The following is a 17,813-nucleotide window of genomic DNA, read 5'->3' as shown; positions in this document are numbered from 1 at the left end:
ACCGACTGGGAGGCAGGCTTCCTGGGCCCAAGCCCCGTCTCTGTCCCTTAGTAGTCCTGGGTCTGGGCGCCCGAGCCCACTCTCCTCTGAGTCTCAGCATCTCTCTCTGACACGGGAATCCTACAAAGCGCCTGGCTGGGTGGGCCTCCGAGGGTTCGATGAGGGAGGGCGCCAGTGCGAGTTTGGTAGATTGAAAAGAGTTTCGGTCAGCACGAACAGTAGTGCCTCTCCTGCCCTGCTGTTGCTTCTGGCTCTTGCGTTCCTGCTATTAGGATAATTACTACATCCCTCCATCCTCAGGGAGGACCCACGTGTCCCCGTGCAGATCCTTCACCTGTGTGTTCGTCGCTATTTGGGAGTGATCCGTGTTGGCTTTCCATGGAGTGTGGGCTCTGGGAAGGCAGACTCCCAAGTCCTGTTTATCCCTTCCTCACAGTGCCTGGCTCCCAGCAACCCCCCCCTAACCCACTAACCCACCCCCCGGTGTATCTGCTGATGAATGAGTGAACGGATAGGTGGCCGGGTCATTGAATAACCGAATGAATGACTCCAGCCCATTGATGCATGTCACCTGGGCTGTTGGCTCTAAAATAGCACTTGAAGTCATTTGCTGATGCCGGGCCCCTAGGACAAGTGGTTAACATTCCAAATTCTCTAGCCGGTGAGAATGGATGGACCTTCGTTGGATGTCCAGTGAATGGATGGAGAATCGATGGATGGGACCCTCTCTGTTGATTTTACACAAGACCATGATATTCTTCGGGGAAAATAAAAAGGGACTTGGAAAGTGCAGAGCCAGGGAGACGGTCCCCTTGGAGAGGGGGAGGTAGCCGAGAAGGCGCTGTTGTCGGGAACAACCGGGGAAAGGAAATGCCCCAAAGTGCAGGGGGTGGGGGTCCTGAGCACCTGCTCCGGGAACCGCAGTCCATCGCAGTTATTCTTCATTTGATGGTGTCTTGATCTTCTTGAAGCTCAAAATAAAATTAACCTTTTCTGGAGGGAAAGTAAATACGCTCATCAAGCTAGCCCCTCCCGAGTGTTCTCTCAGGAGGCGAGGACTGACTCCCAGTGCTATTATTAGTCCTAAGCCGTAATTGACAATAGCATTATGATAGGAAAGCCGCAGCAAATGACAGCAGGGCCACAGGCAGCAAGGACTCATTAGCGGCCACCAGAGGAGTCTGGCAGATTCCACGAGCTAGGCTTCTGTCCAGCCCCGTCGCTTCTAATGCTGCAGTTTGGCTGCAGCCCCAAGAATGCAACCAGAAAACTCACAAAGGCTCCCTGGCCCTTTAAGTGCCAGCCCCTACCCAGTGGGACAGGCCCTGTGTGGACGCTGACCTCCTTCTGGGGTCCCCAGTGACAAACGGGGTCTCTGAAGGACCAGCTCCCTGTCCTGGCTCCTAATCGCTCTTTCTGTCCTTTACTCCCCGCGCAGGGGGAGCAGGTTCTCGGCCACTTCTTGTCATCCTCCTCCCCCAGCGGGGAGGGGGCTTTGTCATCTCCTCTCCGGACCTGTTCCCCCAGGAGGCCTGCCTTGCCCCCCCAAGCCACCTCCCACCTTTAGATGTCCTACAGCAAGTGTTCACGGGGCTGCAGTGATCTTCAGGACATGGGACGTGTTGATGGGGTGCGGGGGGCGAGGGGAGCCTCTGCCTAAGGCTGCTCGCGGCCATTCCCCCCATAGCCGTCTTTGCAAATGCACCTCCCGAGTCCCGTCCCACCGCCACAGGCTTCTCTCCGGGTCCATCCACAAGGCTGTATGCATCCGATGGCTAATGCAGTCTCGCTCTCTGGAACCACACAGCCCAGCCACACTCCTGCTGCATACGGCCCCAGCATTTGCTGTTCCCTCCCCCTGGCATGCCCTTCCCCCATAGAGGGCCCCCACCTAGACTCCTCGCAGGCGTCTGTCCCCCAAGATATGCTACAGCAGCGTCTTCAAGAGTCGCCTCTGAGGGAGACCCTCCCCGTTCCTCATGCAGACTCTCGGTGTGCTTCCTGATCCCCTGCGGGTGGTGGCGTCCAGTGCTTGTCCCTCCTAGACATCCACCGTCTAGCTGCCTGTCCCCCCCACCCCCCGGCCTATACACACAGACACGCCTTGAGGAAAGGCATCCTGGCTGAACCCTGAGAACCACCAGCATCTGTCACCTGATCCTGATCTGTCATCAGCAACCGTGAGCCTAGCAGGTGATGCTGGCTACCAGGCGCCTCCCCCGAGTGGGCAGCACCCTTATCCCATTTCACAGCTGAGAAACCCCAGCTCCGAGTGGTTTAGCTGCCCGACGGTAGTGGCAGTGGAGGTGGTCCTGCTGCCTGAGGGGCGTTGTCTGGAACGTGACGGCCTCGCAGGGTGGGCTCTTGGGTGGTTTTGTAGGGCCGCCCGCTATCCAAGTGGTATGAATTAGGGGCCCCGGGGAGGCCAGGCAGGGGGTGGGGCCAAGGGGAGGAGGCTGGGCGAGATGGTAGCCCTGTGCTTCCCAGGGCTGGATTTGAGGATGCCGACCCCTACACCCTGGTTTTAATGGCTTTAAGCCATGTAAGCCAGCAGCAGCTTGTGGTGGCAAAGGCACAACCATCTTCACCAAAATGTCAGAAGACACTTGATCCCCAAGGGAGAGTCTGTTCTGAACAAAGTCTCATTCAACCTGCTGGAAAATTGCCAGCTTCATGCTGGGATGGACTACATCCGCTATTTAAAAAATTCCGGAAGCATTAGGCACCTTGGAAACTCAAATGTTTGAATACGGACTAGGTATGCGGTAACACCAACAATTTATCATTCATTTTGTTCAGGATGACCATGGCGTTGTGGTTCAGTCGAAAGATGTTCTTGGTATTTTGGAAATAACACCCTTGAAGTGTTGAGGGGTGACGTGTCATGATGACTACATGTTAAAACATCGTAGCTAAACGGTAAAAATGCTGAAATACGGGGGAGGTTGAGACTTTATCAGATAAAGGGTTATGGGGGTTCACTATTCCATTCACTCTGCTCTTGGCTGTATTTTGAAATTTTCATAGTAAAAGGTGAAATGACCATCGTGGGAAGGAATACAGTCACCCTTAAGTTCTGGGATCTTCCCGGCCCCACTGGGTCCTGCCAGGTCCTGTGTGGTCACCCAAGGTGTCTGTCCCTCCAGGATCAGATTGAGACCCAGGCAGAGGCTGGCAGTCAGGTCCCGCCGTGACCAGCTTCCCTCTCGTCACGCAGTCAGCGGCTTCATGTGTCCACGGGCAGGTGCAGGTTCCGTGACCTGCATCCTGGTTGGGAGAAGCCCCCATTTCGGAGGACCCGTAGGCTTTCCTCTTGTACATTGAAGAGTGTCTTCTGGATGGAGGGCAGCTCTCAATGCTCACCAGCTGATGACCTGGGGTCCTGCTCGGCTGCCTCCAGGTTCTGAGGCCTCAGGCAGGTTCCTTACCCTTCCTGAGCCTTAGCAGCATTGGAAGGATGCCGTGCTAGGAAGGTTCTGCGCATAGAGCATGAATGAAGACTCCACAAACACGGCTGCTCATTTTGAACAGCTCAGGTAGAAATTGCTCGGCTGTCAGCCTCTGCTTTTGGCCATGGCGGGTCTCCTCGGGAGGTGGCTGAGGTTTCCAGGCAAGCTCGAGAAGGAATGTTGGGTTCCTCCAGGGTGATCACCTTCCTGCCAAGTCACTGTTGGCCCTGGGACCTGGGCAGGAAGAGGCCCAGGTGGAAATGGGCAGATGTGACTCCTGGGCAGCATCCTCTGACCTTGGCTTTGGTGGTGCTCACCTTCCCAGGCCCCTGTCGCCCAGCCCCCTGAGCAGCATGGGCAGCCCTCCCCATTCCCTTCCTGGTGCTTATGGTATTTTGAGCATCCTCCCTCCAAAAAAGGAGGCTTCCCCTTGAGTTTTTCCAGGCCTGATTAGCTGCTTTCTTTTTTCTTTTCTTTTCTTTCTTTTTTTTTTCTTTCTTTCTTTTTAGGGCCATACCCGCAACATATGGAGGTTCCCAGGCTAGGGGTCCAATTGGAGCTGCAGCCACAGCCACACCAACGCCAGATCCAAGCTGTGTCTGCAGCCTTTACCATGGCTCATGGCAACGCCGGATCCCCAACCCATTGGGCGAGGCCAGGGATTGAACCCACATCCTCCTGAAGACCAGTCAGATTCATTTCGGCTGCACCACAACAGGAACTCCCTGATTAGCTCCTTTCTTGCCTGCCTGCAGCAAAGCCTCTCATGCTGTCCTTGGTTTCTTATGGAGGCGAAAACCCAGGCCTGATGAGCTCCATTAGGCACTAACCTGGCACATTAACCACTTTCCCAAGGAAGAGCATCTGATTGCTTAATGGGGGGTTGAAACTTGGAGACTGTGGAGCAGACCCTGACATCAGACCACTGAGTGGCGCCTGAGTGGCTGAGCACAGGCCCAGGACCCTCGGCTGCCCTTGGCCTGAGGCCCTGGCTCTTCCCACTCACTGCCCTTCCCGCCAGCCTTCAGTCCCAGCCTGGGACGGTGCTGGCGGTCAAGTTGGAGCATCCAGCTGCAGTGCTGCACGCTGTCACCCTCTGGAGGAAGGTCCAGCTGAGGCCGCACATCAGGGGAGGAGACCTTGCCGTGACCTTCAAGTGGCCCTGGGGGAGTAGCAGAGGCTCCGGATTCCTCCCGACACTGGAGGAGGGTTGCCAGATGAAATACAGGACACCCAGTGAAATGTGAATTTCAGATAAACAGTGACTAATGTTTTAGTATAAGTGTGTCCAAAATAGTACATTTTATTGTATAGGACATACTTGAATACTGAAAAATTATTAAGTTATGAATTATTGAATATGGAGTTATGAATACTGAAAAATTCATTGTCTATCTGAAATTCAGATTTCACCGGGCATCCTTTGTATTTGCTAAATCTGACACCACCTAAGAAAGACTCTCCATGCTGTGCTCAGGTCCTTGGCACGGTCTTGTGGGGCCTGGCCATGTCCTCAGGTGTCCCTGAGCACGTGGGTTCCTTCAGCAGACCGTTCCTGAGCCCCCAGCTGGCAGGGAGAGGGGCAGCATCCCACTCTGCCTGTAGAGCCTTGGGTGTGAGCAACCCAACCGCACCCTGGCCTGCAGTTTCCTCTTTGTCTCGTGAGTCTCAGCAGAGCGCACTTCTCGTGTCCCTGTGAAGGTGAATGACCTGTTGCTTCTGCGGCCCTCTTTCTGCTGCCCCCTGTTCACTCCCACCCGGGCCTTCAGTCTGAAAGAAGCATCACTTCCTGTGCCCACCCACCCCAGTTTCCTTGTTCTAAGCCACTCCTACCTTGCAGGTGCATGTGAGTGGGCTCCAGAACTTGGGAAGCCCAGGGCAACAGGCAGAGGTGGCCCCCTCCTACCAGGGTTATCAAGAATTTCAACCTGGGGACAGCAGGTCCCAGTTCTGACCCCGAGGGAGTGTGCAGACAGAGCACGCACCTGGGAGCTGGCCCTGTCTCCGAGGGCCAGGCAGACACGGGGGGTGGGGGTTGGGGGTGAGCCAGGAGGGTCGTGAGTGCTGAACCAGGGCCCTGTGCCTGCCTCGGGGCCACACCGAGCAGCTTCCGCTACCTCTTCTAGTGTTTCAGAGAAGGTAGAATGTGTTTATTAAGAGAATCTTCCTTAAATATTGGCAATTGATTCATATTTGAGGAAACTGCCAGGGAGGCAAAAGTAAGCACCCTCTCTGGAGGGTGGCATTGAGTGTCAGGAACAATTATATGCTGACCGGTGTGGTCACTGGATTTGTGGGCGTGTCCTCCACTGGCCTGTGACCTCCACTGGGGCCTCAGCAGTGACCGTTTGTGTTCATGGTCCGTCCCCTTATCCAGCACCACAACTCAGCTCATCACCGGTGCTAGGACTTCATTCACTCCCGGGAACACGCAGGAAGTTTCGCGGGCCTGCGCTCCCCTGCCCGACAGTAATAACATCTCGAGCATCGCCCGTGAGTCACGCGATCACACGGGTAACGCCTTCGGCACCAGGTGGGACGCGGCACTCGCTCTGGCTGCTTCTGATTGGTTGTCGCGTGTTCTTGGGGTCGTCGTCTCCACGTACCTGAGCACACCTGTCTGTTGTCTGTTTTCCCAGGACGCCAAGTTTGTGGAGGAACGCAGGAAGCAGCTCCAGACCTACCTGCGCAACGTCATGAACAAGGTCATCCAGGTGGTCCCCGAGTTCGCCGCCAGCCCCCAGAAGGAAACCCTGGTCCAGCTGATGCCCTTCTTCCTGTGAGTAGCCGACCCAGCCGCCTGTGGGCCCATCCTTCCTTCTCTCTTCGGCGGTTGGGCTGCAGTGTGTGTCTGTGTCCTGGACACTGGGGACGGGCTGTACTCCCTGAGCCCAGAAGGCGCTGATGTAGCGATTCGGCCGAGGCTTTGGGGATTGAAAGGGCTTGCAAGAGAGCGAGTCAATAAGCGTTGTTGATATGAGGCCAGGAAAAAATTGCAGGATAGGATCGGCTTTATTCTTTGGTGCCTTTTGATCCAAGGAAAAGAATGCTGTTCAGGTGTTCCGGAGCTAGAGTGGTCCCTGTCGGGCTTTCTTTAGCATGTGGGCAGTGAACTCAAGGAACCTTCTCGCAGGCTCCCGCTGGTACCGACATATATTACTTTCATGCTAATATGACTGAAGCATGAGCCAAGTTAATACTAGATAAACCATCTTTGTTCTTCTGTGTCTCGTAAAGGTTAAAAAAAGATTAAGGACTTTTACATGGCAAGCACTTACCAAATCATTCCTAGTCAGAATCATCAGTTAACACAGCGGACGGATGCTGCTTTTTCCGAAACCACCCCTTTGCCCACAGTCGGGTTTGGTGGCTTCTCCCAACGTATCACGTGCCACCTACCGCACTGCCTACCACACCACCACACCGCCGGGGATCTGCGTGCTGACCCCACCCACCCACTGCTCTCCTCAGGTCACATTGCTGGGAAACACCTGTTTGAGCAGCACCTTGGGGCCAGTGGGCCTCACTGGGGTCACTACCTTCTCACTGATGGTCCCTCTCTGTTCTAATAAAGCTCTCCTTACACAGAGACATTTGCACGTCTGCATTCAGCGACCCCGAATGATGGCGCAGTTCTTAGTTTTTATAGAGTCTTCAGATGCTAGAGAATATAAGGACATTTGACCCTTGGACTATAAAGGCTTTAGAGGCGCCAACCCCCCGTGCATTGAAAAATCTGTGGATACCTTTTGACTCCCCTCCCCCAAGCTTAACTCCCAATAGCCCACTGTTCGCCTTCGCGATAACAGTTAACACGTATTTTGTATGTTATTTTTATATCCATGTATATTTTATGCATTCATGCTTAGCTTTTTCTTCTTCGCTATTTCTAGGCTATGCAGTTTATCTGCGAGTTTTTTCCAAATTGTTGCAAATTGCCAAAAACGTTTCCAGTGCATTTATTGAAAAAAACCCCTGTGTACATGGACCTGTGCAGTTCAAACCCACATTATTCAAGGGTCAACTGCATATTATTGCTAAAATAATATCATCATAGTGGAGACAAAATATATAAAAGCCCCGTCTAGCAAAGCTGTGTGTCTCTGAAAGTGGGATCAGGCCTTGGCATCTGAGAAACACTGATTTGCTCAGATGAAATAAAAGTTTCCTTTCACCATAGCTCTTTAAAAGGGTGCGCTGCAGGTGTGGGGGTCTGTCTTATCCTAACAGTGATGCTGAGACTCAAAAAGGGGCTCATTTCTACTCTGTCTGGGGAGGGGAGTGCCTTAGGCATCACACTTTCTAGAATTTCCAAGCTGAACTTCCAACCAGGCAGACAGAGGCAGGGCTGTCGCTCTTACCTGCTTAGGGCTTTGAAATTGCAGCCAAGCTGCTTTCCTCTGTGTGTCTGATTCTTTCAGGAGCTTTGTGAGAAGCTATAATTGTACTGCGCTCTCCGTGATAAAAAGACGCCCTTCCTCCCTCTATCTGTGACACCAGGGCCTTGACCTCGCCGTTTTGAAAATGCCACAGTAGTTCACAAGGGAGAGGTCCCCATCTTCTTTTAAAGGCCACCCCCCAGCCTGTGATGCATGTTGGAAGTCACCTGCTCACTGAGTCGGGTGCATTTGGGCCCAATTTCCTAATGAAAATTGAGTCCCAGAGGTGGTCCTAAGATGCAGATGCGAAGAAAGGCGGCCCCCGTGAGCAAGCTGGTGTCCCTCCTGCGGGGCAGGCGGTCCAGGCAGCAGCCTGCGGAATCGTGACATTTGTACGTTAAGGCCAGTGTCTCGGGTGCTGTGCACTCCCAGCTGCTCTGGTTGCCCATGATCAGAGCCAAGAGAGAAACTTTTGTGCCTAATTAGCCCAGAGAACCTGGGGTTCAGTATCACGGGCCTGACAAAGCACAAAGCATTTCGGTAGGTGATTGCAGCAAATGACAGTATTGACCCGAGACACCTGACAACATTGGTCTCAACCCCAGTTGAAATGAAACAGCTTTCCTCCTAGTTCCCCAGCAGGCTGCCCGCTCCTGCTTTGTCTGTTGTGAGCAAGATGGGATCACAGGTGGGAACCTGCAGACTCTTTCGTTTGTGGGTGCTGGAAGGTGAGACCCGCCCAAGCTGTGGATGCTGGCCAGCCTCCATGGGACAGCTTCTGTCTGTGCGGCCCCCAGAAATAGTGGGCCTGCTGTCTCAGCTCAGAAGCTCGCTCACCCTGAGAGATTTCTCATTTTAAAAAGCATCTCTCTCAACTAAGGAGATAACCCTGAAAAAGTGTGATTATTATAGTCTTGACTCATTTTCTCAGGTTGTTCACATGCTGGTTTAGGGCCCTAAAGGTCCCTTTCAGCTCCCCAACACGATTGGACTCATTGGCTAAGGGTGGCCTTGCCTGCTTCCACCCCTTGTTAGCTGAGCTTTACTGTGGGCACTGGCTCAAGGTTTGCCTGCTTGGCGCATCCAGTCTTCCTGAGAGCCTATTAATTAGGTGGGCTCCATGTCTCCATTTGTTAGGTGGAGGCTTACAGAATTGTCATGTGAGTTCCCATTGTGGCTCAGCGGTAACGAACCCAACTAGTATCTATGAGGATGTGGGTTCGATCCCTGGCCTTGCTCAGTGGGTTAAAGATCCATTGTTGCCATGAGCTGTGCTGCCATGGCTTGGATCTGGTATTGCTATGGCTGTGGTGTAGGCTGGCAGCTACAGTTCAGATGCAGCCCCTAGCCTGGGAACTTCCGTATGCCATAAGTGTGGCCTAAAAAGCAAAAAAAAAGAGAAAGAAAGAAAGAATAATTTCAAAAGGCTCCACCTAATAAGACAAGAATAGTGAGGCCAGAGAGGTTACCTGGTGACCCCATGGTTACCCAGCAGCACCCGGGGGGCCTGGCCTGTTTGGTGCCATGGCCCATAATGTGAAGGCCTGGGTGACAAACCCACAGCCTGGGAATGGAGCCTGACCCTCCAGCCTGTTTTATTTGACTTCTAGTGAGGTTTTATTTGTTTTTCTTTCTTTTTTTTCTTAAATCTATGTTATAAATAGTAGTGTCTATCTGTTAATCCCAGACTCCTAATTTATTCCTTCCCCCCTCCCCTTTGGTAACCATCCGTAAGTTTGTTTCCTGTGTCTGTGAGTCTGTTTCTGTTTTGTAAATAAGTTCATTTGTATCAATTTTTTTTTTTTTTTAGATTCCATGATATCATACCATGTTTGTCTTTCTCTGTCTGAATTACTTCACTTAGTATGGTAATTCTTAGGTCCATGTTATTTGTTTTTCCTAACTGAAGTGTTGCCAACACCAAAAAATTACACGATGACAGGTTTTTTAAAAAATCATGTGTCAGGGAGTTCCCATTGTGGCTCAGCGGTAACACACCTGACTAGTATCCATGAGGATGCAAGTTTGATTCCTGGCCTCACTCAGTGGGTCAAGAACCTGGCGTTGCCATGAGCTGTGGTGTAGGTCACAGACATGGCTCGAGTCCTGAGTTGCTATGGCTGTGGCATAGGCTCCGATTCGACCCCTAGCCTGGTACTCTCCGTGTGCCAAGGGTGCAAGCCTAAAGAGACCAAAAAAAAAAAAAAAAAAAAAAAAGCCCAGCTAAACAAACCAACAAAAAATCATGAATCAGGCTTCTCTTGAAAAATCAGAATTGGGGGGGTTCCCATTGTGGCTCAGCAGTAATGAACCTGACTAGCATTCATGAGGACTCAGGTCTGATCCCTGGCCTTGCTCAGTGGGGTAAGGATCCGGCGTTGCTGTGCTGTAGGTCACAGACATGCTTGGATCCCCTGTGGCTGTGGCTGTGGTGAAGGCCGGCTGCTGAAGCTCGGATTTGACCCCTGGCCTGGGAACTTCCATGGGCTGTAGGTACAACCCCAAAAAGACAAAAAAAAAAAAAAAAAAAAAAAAAATCAGAATTGGTCACACCTCGTTACAGACTGATTGTGCCCCCCCCCCCCAAATTCATATGTTGGAGCCCTAATTCTCACTGTTAATGGTATTTGGAAGTGGGGCCGTTAGAAGGTGATTAGGATCAGATGAGGTTATAAGGGGGGGGGGGTTCCAATGATGAGATTAGTGTCCTTAGAAGAAGAGGAGGTGACACCAGGGTTCTCTGTGGGCTCACAGTGAAGAGGCAGCCGCCTGCAAGCCAGGAGGAGAACTTTCACCCAGAACCAAATCTGCCGGCACCTTGATCGTGGACTTGCCAGCCTCCAGAACCGTGAGAGATAAATGTCTCCCACTGAAGCTGCCCAGCCCATGGCATTTTGTCATGGCAGCCAGAACGATACGTCCCCACCCGCATTCCACCCAGCCACACTTGGCAGCAGTTGAACAGCACAGCCCCACTGAGCGCACACGCACCCCCGCCGCCCTCTCCTGAACCCCGAGCCCAGGCTTCCCTGCCGTTTGCTCTCAGGGTTTGGCTCCTCCGCATCACCTGCTGGGCCCCAGGAGATGCTGGCTCTTACTCGGTGCTCAGCCACGGAGGCCTTGCATGTGAGGTACGCTGGAGGCACTGCTCACACCGTGTGCTCCAAAGTGCGTCCCAGGACCTCGTCCACCTCGGAGCCTCGGTGCACGTGGTCCCTTCCCCACAGGTGGGATTGAGCCCAGGGGGTAGATTTGCTCGTTTTTCATCACAGATGGCCTTGAAACTTTCAGGCGTGTGCAGCCTGGAATCCAGGATTCCAAGGCACCTGCTTTTTACACACACTTTTCCATTTCACCTTTTCCTGTTTAATGTGTCAGTGTTTCACTGTGTTCTGCGCGGGGCAGCGTGACTTCCAAGGATTCTGCCATCTGCACACATGGGAGAGTTGAGGAATCAGCAGGTTGAGTTTTTCTCTCCAGATCGCTCTGCCTCCCGTTGCCTTCCTTGCTAATGCCAGCGGCGGGCTGAATTAGAAAGTAGGGCAGGAAGAAGTGGGGTGTTTCTTTTCCATTTCGAACTCTGTGTGTTTGGCCCACATGGGGACCAGAGCCTGCCCCCTAAAATGGTGAGCAGACAACACCCCTAAGAGCCTCGTCCTTTGGGGGCCCCTGTTGTTTGTATCCTCCTGGCATTTTGGAAGGAAAAGCAGCCGCCGAGACATGACCCGTGGCAGATGGGGACGTCAGGTGCTCCTCTGAAGGCGCGATAATGAAGGGAGGCCAGGATTCCAGGAAGTCACTGTGCAGAGCTGGACTACACATCGGTGGAGACGTAGTGATTTGCTGTGCTGTCGGGTAGCACGTTATTAAAATGTTTTTCTGCAGAGTGATCCATCCTTGGGAGACATACCGTGTCCTGCCGTTCTGGGAGGGGAGAGGAGGAGTTCTGGGGGTGGAAGCCGGAGTAATGTAGGTCACAGCACAAATTCCCAACCGGATTCTCAGCAGAAAACACGGGCGATGTTTTCCCCACTCCCCGCCCGCATCTGCTGCCACATTTACTCTCAAAGCTGTTAAGTATATTTTCTGCTGAAATAGGGGCTGTCGTGTTCTCCCCATGAGCAAGGGTCCAGCTTGGGGTTGCAGGGCTCCAACCGGTGCACCAGGATCACCTGGACCCCAGCTGACACTCTGCTTTGCCAGCAGCCACTCACGGAGTCACATAGCTCCTTCCTAGGACCCCTGGACATGCACGGCTTTTGAGGACGGGCCCAAACCTGCCAGGCTCCAGAGTTGTCTGCAGTGCCCAGCGGCCAGAAAGTGTGTCCAGGAGAGTCTCAATCATGTGGCCAGACTGGCAGACTAGTTCGGTGTGGGCCGTGTTTTAAAATAAAGTATCAACGTGAATGGCTGTGGATGGGGTAAGGGTGCCCCAGGCTGGTTCCCTGCCCCACTGCTCTCTCTTGCATTGCCCTGGCCTGCTTCTCAGATGTACATCAGCTCCCAGTCCTCGAAGGCAGAGGAGTTTGAGACCCATGGTATCCAGGTGGAAAATCTGGGCATTTGGGAGTTAGTGCTGTTGCCCCACCAGCTCCACCATGAAGGAGGGTGATCTCAGGCACCACCCCTCCCTCCCTTCCTCCCTCCCTCCATCCATCCCTTCACCTCCATTTCTCCATCACCCCGTCCATCCATGCCCACAAGTGAAAAGTTGGAATCCCAGGAATTTAAGTGATTTGCCTAATATAAGTCATTATGAGAGAAAGTCACAGGCCAGGGCAAGAGTCCACTATGCTGCCCTGAGATCCAGGGACTCTGGGCATTCAGCACATAGTAGGTGCTCACAAAATGCTAACTCAGAACATGAATTTTTCCAAAAGGCAACCTTTCGCTCCCTCCTTCCCCCACAGAATTATCTCAGTCTGGAGGCAGTGATGCAGCATCTGCCCCCGGTGAAACTGGATGCAGCAGCTGGGCTCTGGCTTTTCCGGGGGCCTGAGAGCTCAGCCAGGCCCAGATGGCAGCGCACCCTCTAGGGGCCAGGCCTCTCCCATGGGAGAACGCCCACACCTCAGAAGCTCCTTGCCCAGAGGCCCCTCCCCGGGGGACCTAGCGCCCATTTGCCTGGAGAGATGACATGTAAAATGCCACTTCATCACTTCCATCTGCTGGCCTGGCTATTTCAGGGGCTGCATTATGGGCTGCAGAGAAAGTGCAGTCCCCAGGGTACTAGCCCACCTCGTCCACAGGGCTCCCGCCCGTGGAGATCAGAATGAATCGCTCGTTCTGAAAGTGATGAGGGCGACAGTGACTCTTCTGTACTATCCAGATGGCCTCCTGTCCCCTGGGCACCCCCAGTCCCCTTAGTTATGTCCCACTCCTGCCGTCTCTTTCTGTCGGGTGGTGATGGAGAGAGATCAGTTCCACAAAGAGGAGAACGGGCAGCTTTTACAAGCCCCTGGAAGAGTGGGGGAGCCTGGAACTCCTCCGGGGCAGAAGCCCTGCTGAGCCGATACGTGGAAAACCGTCAAAGGGGCTTGTGTTCGGCAAACTCCTCCTTCATCCGTCACTGTTCACTGAGCACCTGCCAGGGGCTATAATCAAGAACAAAACAGAAAAAAGAGGAGTGGGGGAAATGGAAAATGGACGAATAAACAGTAACACACTGCCAAACGAGAAGGTGTCTGAAGACAAAGGATGCAGAGTCAGAGGCGAGAGTCACAGGGTTGCCTGGACGGTGTTTCCACCAGAGGGTCTGGAAAGGCCTCTCTGGGGGACGACCTTGTGAATTTCTGGGGGAAGGGTGTTCAGACAAAGGGAACAGTATGTGCAAAGGCCCTGAGGCAGGAGCAAGCTTGGTGTGTCCAATGAGACCGGTGCATCCAGAACAGAGAGAGCAGGAGAGAGAAACTGGAGGGATCACCAGGGCTGGATTATGTGGGCTGTGGAGGCTGTGACAAGGCCTTGGGGGGTTTACTCCAAACTGAGGGGTGTGACATGACCTGGTTTATATTTTTAAAGCCTCACTCCAGGAGTTCCCCTGTGGCCCAGCGGGTTAAGGATCCAGTGTTATCACTGAAGCAGCAGTTCAGGTCACGACTGTGACGCAGGTTAGATCGCCAGCAAGAGAACTTCCACATGCTGCAGGTGCAGCAAACAAAGCGACCCTCCCTCTGGATGTGGCGTGGAGAACGGAAGCTGAACAGGCCGGGGTGGGGGGAACCCTTGTAGGGTCGGGCAGGAGGAGGTGGCGGCTGGGCCAGAGTGAGGAGAAGGGCAGGGTGAAGGGTGCTTGGAGCCCGGAGAGATTTGAGGATTGGCTGTGTCGATGGTGAGAGAAGGGACTTCTGGGCCGGACCTGGCGGCCGTGGAGACACACCCTGTGGGTCCACACACACCCTCCGCATTCATGTGAACCAATGCCTGTTGGGCCCCCGGGCAGGGTCTTATTCCACAGATCGGCAGGTGCGCAGGTCCTGCTCTTCTTCCACGGCGGCCTCCTCTCCTTCCTTCCTGGGTGCAGGCACTGGGTGTTCGCGGAGAGCTTAGGGGCAGGTCACGGAGAGCCTAGGGGCGGGTCACGCCAGGGTGCGGTGTGGAGCGGGCTCTGCTGCGGTCGCGCTGGGGGGCCTGGAGCCACGCGCCTGAGCTCCCCAGGCCTTGCGTCGCCCTCCATGCGGTGGACACGTGTGCAGCCTCCCCGCGGGGGGCTGCCCGGAGGGTTCCACGAATCGCAGGTGTGTCAGGCCCTTAGAGCAGCGCCTCGCACACAGTAAGCCCTGCATGTGTGTAACTATTTTTTACCAGCAGAAAGGGAGCACGGGAAGAGAAGCGTCTGGGGAGCAGACGTTTTGGAGGAAGTGATAAAATCATGGTATTAAAAAAAAAAAAAAAAGCCGAAACACTACAGAAAGATAGAAGTAAACTTCACAGCCGACGCGCCCTGCATCCGTACCCCGCCCGCCGTGATCACTGCTGGGTTGCTTATGTAACTGCGAGCATCGTCAACACTTATGTAAGCCAGAGCCGGGCTCCACTCGGCGCGCTGTAGTTTGCCTTTTTAATGTAATAAAGCTGGCTCGTCCCTTTCAAAAGCTCCAGCGACAGAGTACTCACCGCCATGGCTGTTTCATAATTTATTTCACCACTGCTCCCTTTGAACACTCAAGAGCTTTTCCATATTTTTCTCCCTCCAACAGTACTGTACCTTTTGGCAGGTGGATCTCTAGGATGGGTTTTTAGAAGGGATTCTGGCTCAGCCAGCAGGTCTGTGTTTCAGTTTTGAGAGAGATCGCCAACCCCTGCCCTCTCAGATGAACTTGATGTGCCCCATTTGGTGAGGCGTGAGAGGGGAGGTGTTTTGTCCCGATATGCAGAACAGCTGCAAAGCGCAGGGAGCACCCCCCACACACCATCCCCACCCCCCACTGTGGCAGAGAAGAGGGCGCTTGCCCCTGTGATCAGGATGCTTTGGAAAGCAGGGCTGGGAGCTGGCGGGGAGGAAGGTCCATCTTGGTCTCTGAGGAGGGAGCTCAGGTCTGTGCTTTGGGAAGATCCCGCTGGCAGAGCTGGGAAGTGGGTTCTGGGGAGCTGGGCAGGGTGCTCCCATCGGAGCCCAGAGGATGCAAAGGCCCGAACCAAATGATGCCAGTGGGTTTCTTTCTTTCTCTCTTTTTCTTTCTTTCCTTCTTTCCTTCCTCCCTCCCTCCATTCCTCCTTCTCTTCTTTCCTTCCTTTCTTTTTGAGGCTGAATATCTAGGCAGATAATGGTCAGGGGGACAGAGGGGAGGCTGGTCTGGGGACAGGCAAAGTGAGCCTGAGGTTCTGGGTGTAGCAGGTGTCTGTGGGTCCTGAGGCGGGAGAGATGGGGGCATCCTCCTGGGCTCTGCAGCCTCTGGGCTTTGGGCATCAGGTGCGAACTCCTGCCTGAGTTTCCCTGCACACGTATGATTTTCCAGATCTCAAGAAAAATCAGTTCAGGAAATCAGGAAAAAAGTACCGTAATCCTCCTGTGAAAATTAAAGTGTTAATCAGCATCCCGGGTTTGAAGGAATCCATGCTGCCGAGGCCAAAGCCAGAGCAGAAGTGCCACGCGTGGGGCTAGAGGCAAAGGTCGGAGGTTCCAGAACCCAGGACAGGAGCTTGTAGGCGAGAAACAGTCACGATCTGATTAGTCAGTCTTACTCGTAGCTGATGCCGTGTCATAAGTGTGTGTGTGTTCGGGGCTCTGTCTGCTACAAACAATGAGTCATTCTTGCAAATAAAATAAATGCTCATAAGAGCACGTGCATGGTTATACTCCATGCGAGTGGCATTCCAAGAAATAAGTTTTGGAAGCACGAAAAGCCCTTAAATTGGCGATTTCGACGCAGGACTCTCATAGGAGAGTCACACATGGTGTTATTATCCATCCGAACAGGGCCCAGCAGTGGCCGCTAGTGTTCCCCAGCATTTGGATACTTGCTCTAGGCTATGATTCTTCATAAAATATCACTGAACTTAATATGTCTTATGTGTTAAGCAAATCATTTTAGAGTTTCACAATAAGGAATAAATAGCATGAAGAATGTTGGGACAGTTTTAAGAATAACTTATGATTTGTGGAATTTCTGAGAACGCCCAGGAATTCTGACTTCTCAAATCCCCCGGGACTCATTTCTTGAAGGATTTTGGAAGCACTCCTTGAAGGAGAGTTTCCCCTGATATGAACTCAGGAACAGGTGTCACGGAGGTGGGGAGGGTGAGCAAGAGGAGGCAACAGCCAAGGGTGGAAGCTGGGGACAGAGCAGAGGGAGGGAGGTGGGAACTTGGAGAAAGCCCGGGGCAGGAGGGGAGAGAGCCTTTCCCAAGAAGGAGGAAGCCTTCCAAATCAAGCTGCCAAATCAACACCTAGTCCCAGAGCAGTAAGAATAGCAAGCTGTCCCCCTTCCTTGCCGCCAAGTTGGCTGAGCAGCAGGGAGCAGGTGGCGCACACAACTGTGGCGGTGTCTCTGCCACCCTCATCGAGGGAGGGCTTGCGAACAAGTCAGGGGGCGCGGCAGGGGGAGGTGCCTGCGGAGCCCCAGCCGCTTCAGGAGGGGACAGGCCAGCTCCAGGGCTCTGCTTAGAAATGCAGGCCTCTCTCTGCAGGAACTGGATTTGGGGCCTGGCAGCCGCCCCTGGCCCTAGAGGACCCCTGGCCTCCGTCTCAGAGGGTGAGGCAGTTTATTCTGATGGGGAGCACTGTGCACGGTTCAAAGCTTCCCCCTGGGGAGTCAGCACGGGTGGCTGGGGGGCCCTGTACCTGCCCCCGTTTCAGGACCGGTGGGGAACCTGGAATAACTCAGCTGGAGGCCACCGGGCTCACAGAATCTTTGACAGCTTTTCTGGTGTGTCGGTGCTCCGTTTGGATTCGGTGGGGGCAGAGCACCTCCGGACTCCGAGGGGATCCCGAACAGTCTTGTAAAAACGACACAGGCTTTTTTCCCATTGCCGTCTCGGTCATCGTCTCTCAGCTTGCACCTCTGACCCCCGTCATCATCAATCAGGTGGACCTCTGGGGGATGAGGCAGCTCGCCACCAGGCCCAGCACCCTATCGGGACAGACACGCCCCGGGGTTCCCCTCTCAACTCGTTTCTGGGATCTCTCAGCATCTTTCTCGTGATGTTTGACTCCTTCCCAGCATCCGGGATCGACAGAGCAGCCACCCCCAGTGTATCCCCATGGGCCGGGGATACAGGTACCTCCAGGGTCCAGGCAGGTGGCGTAGGTGAACAAAGCCAGTGCATTGTGACAACAGGGAAGGCTGTGGAGTGGAGCTCACGCGGTCTGGCTAAGAGAATCGGCCACTGCTCCCCCTACTTCGTTGTTGTTATGTACAAGTTGCCCATCCGTGAATTTTCCAAGAGATGGCAGAACCCCCTATCTTTTTTTTTTTTTTTTTCTTTTGCCATTTCTAGGGCCTCTCCCATGGCATATGGAGGTTCCCAGGCTAGGGGTCGAATC

At 53.7% G+C, this 17,813-nt stretch overlaps 1 protein-coding gene across 2 annotated transcripts in view; it reads left to right on the top strand.

Moving 5' to 3' along the window:
• Positions 1-17,813, top strand: part of SNX29 (sorting nexin 29) — a 548,246-nt gene that overhangs the window by 486,879 nt on the left and 43,554 nt on the right. For both annotated transcript variants that reach the window (XM_021088060.2, XM_021088055.2), the window contains one exon: positions 6,089-6,228. In XM_021088060.2, coding sequence (XP_020943719.2) covers positions 6,089-6,228 — 140 coding nt within the window. The remainder of the gene's footprint in view (positions 1-6,088; positions 6,229-17,813) is intronic.

The sequence above is a fragment of the Sus scrofa genome, chromosome 3 (assembly GCF_054392235.1).
Source record: "Sus scrofa isolate SSC_HxYL_T2T_F1_AM1 chromosome 3, Sscrofa_HxYL_maternal_Yorkshire_Landrace_v2.0, whole genome shotgun sequence".
Classification (NCBI taxonomy): Eukaryota; Metazoa; Chordata; class Mammalia; order Artiodactyla; family Suidae; genus Sus; species Sus scrofa.
This window is presented reverse-complemented; position numbering and strand designations above follow the sequence as displayed.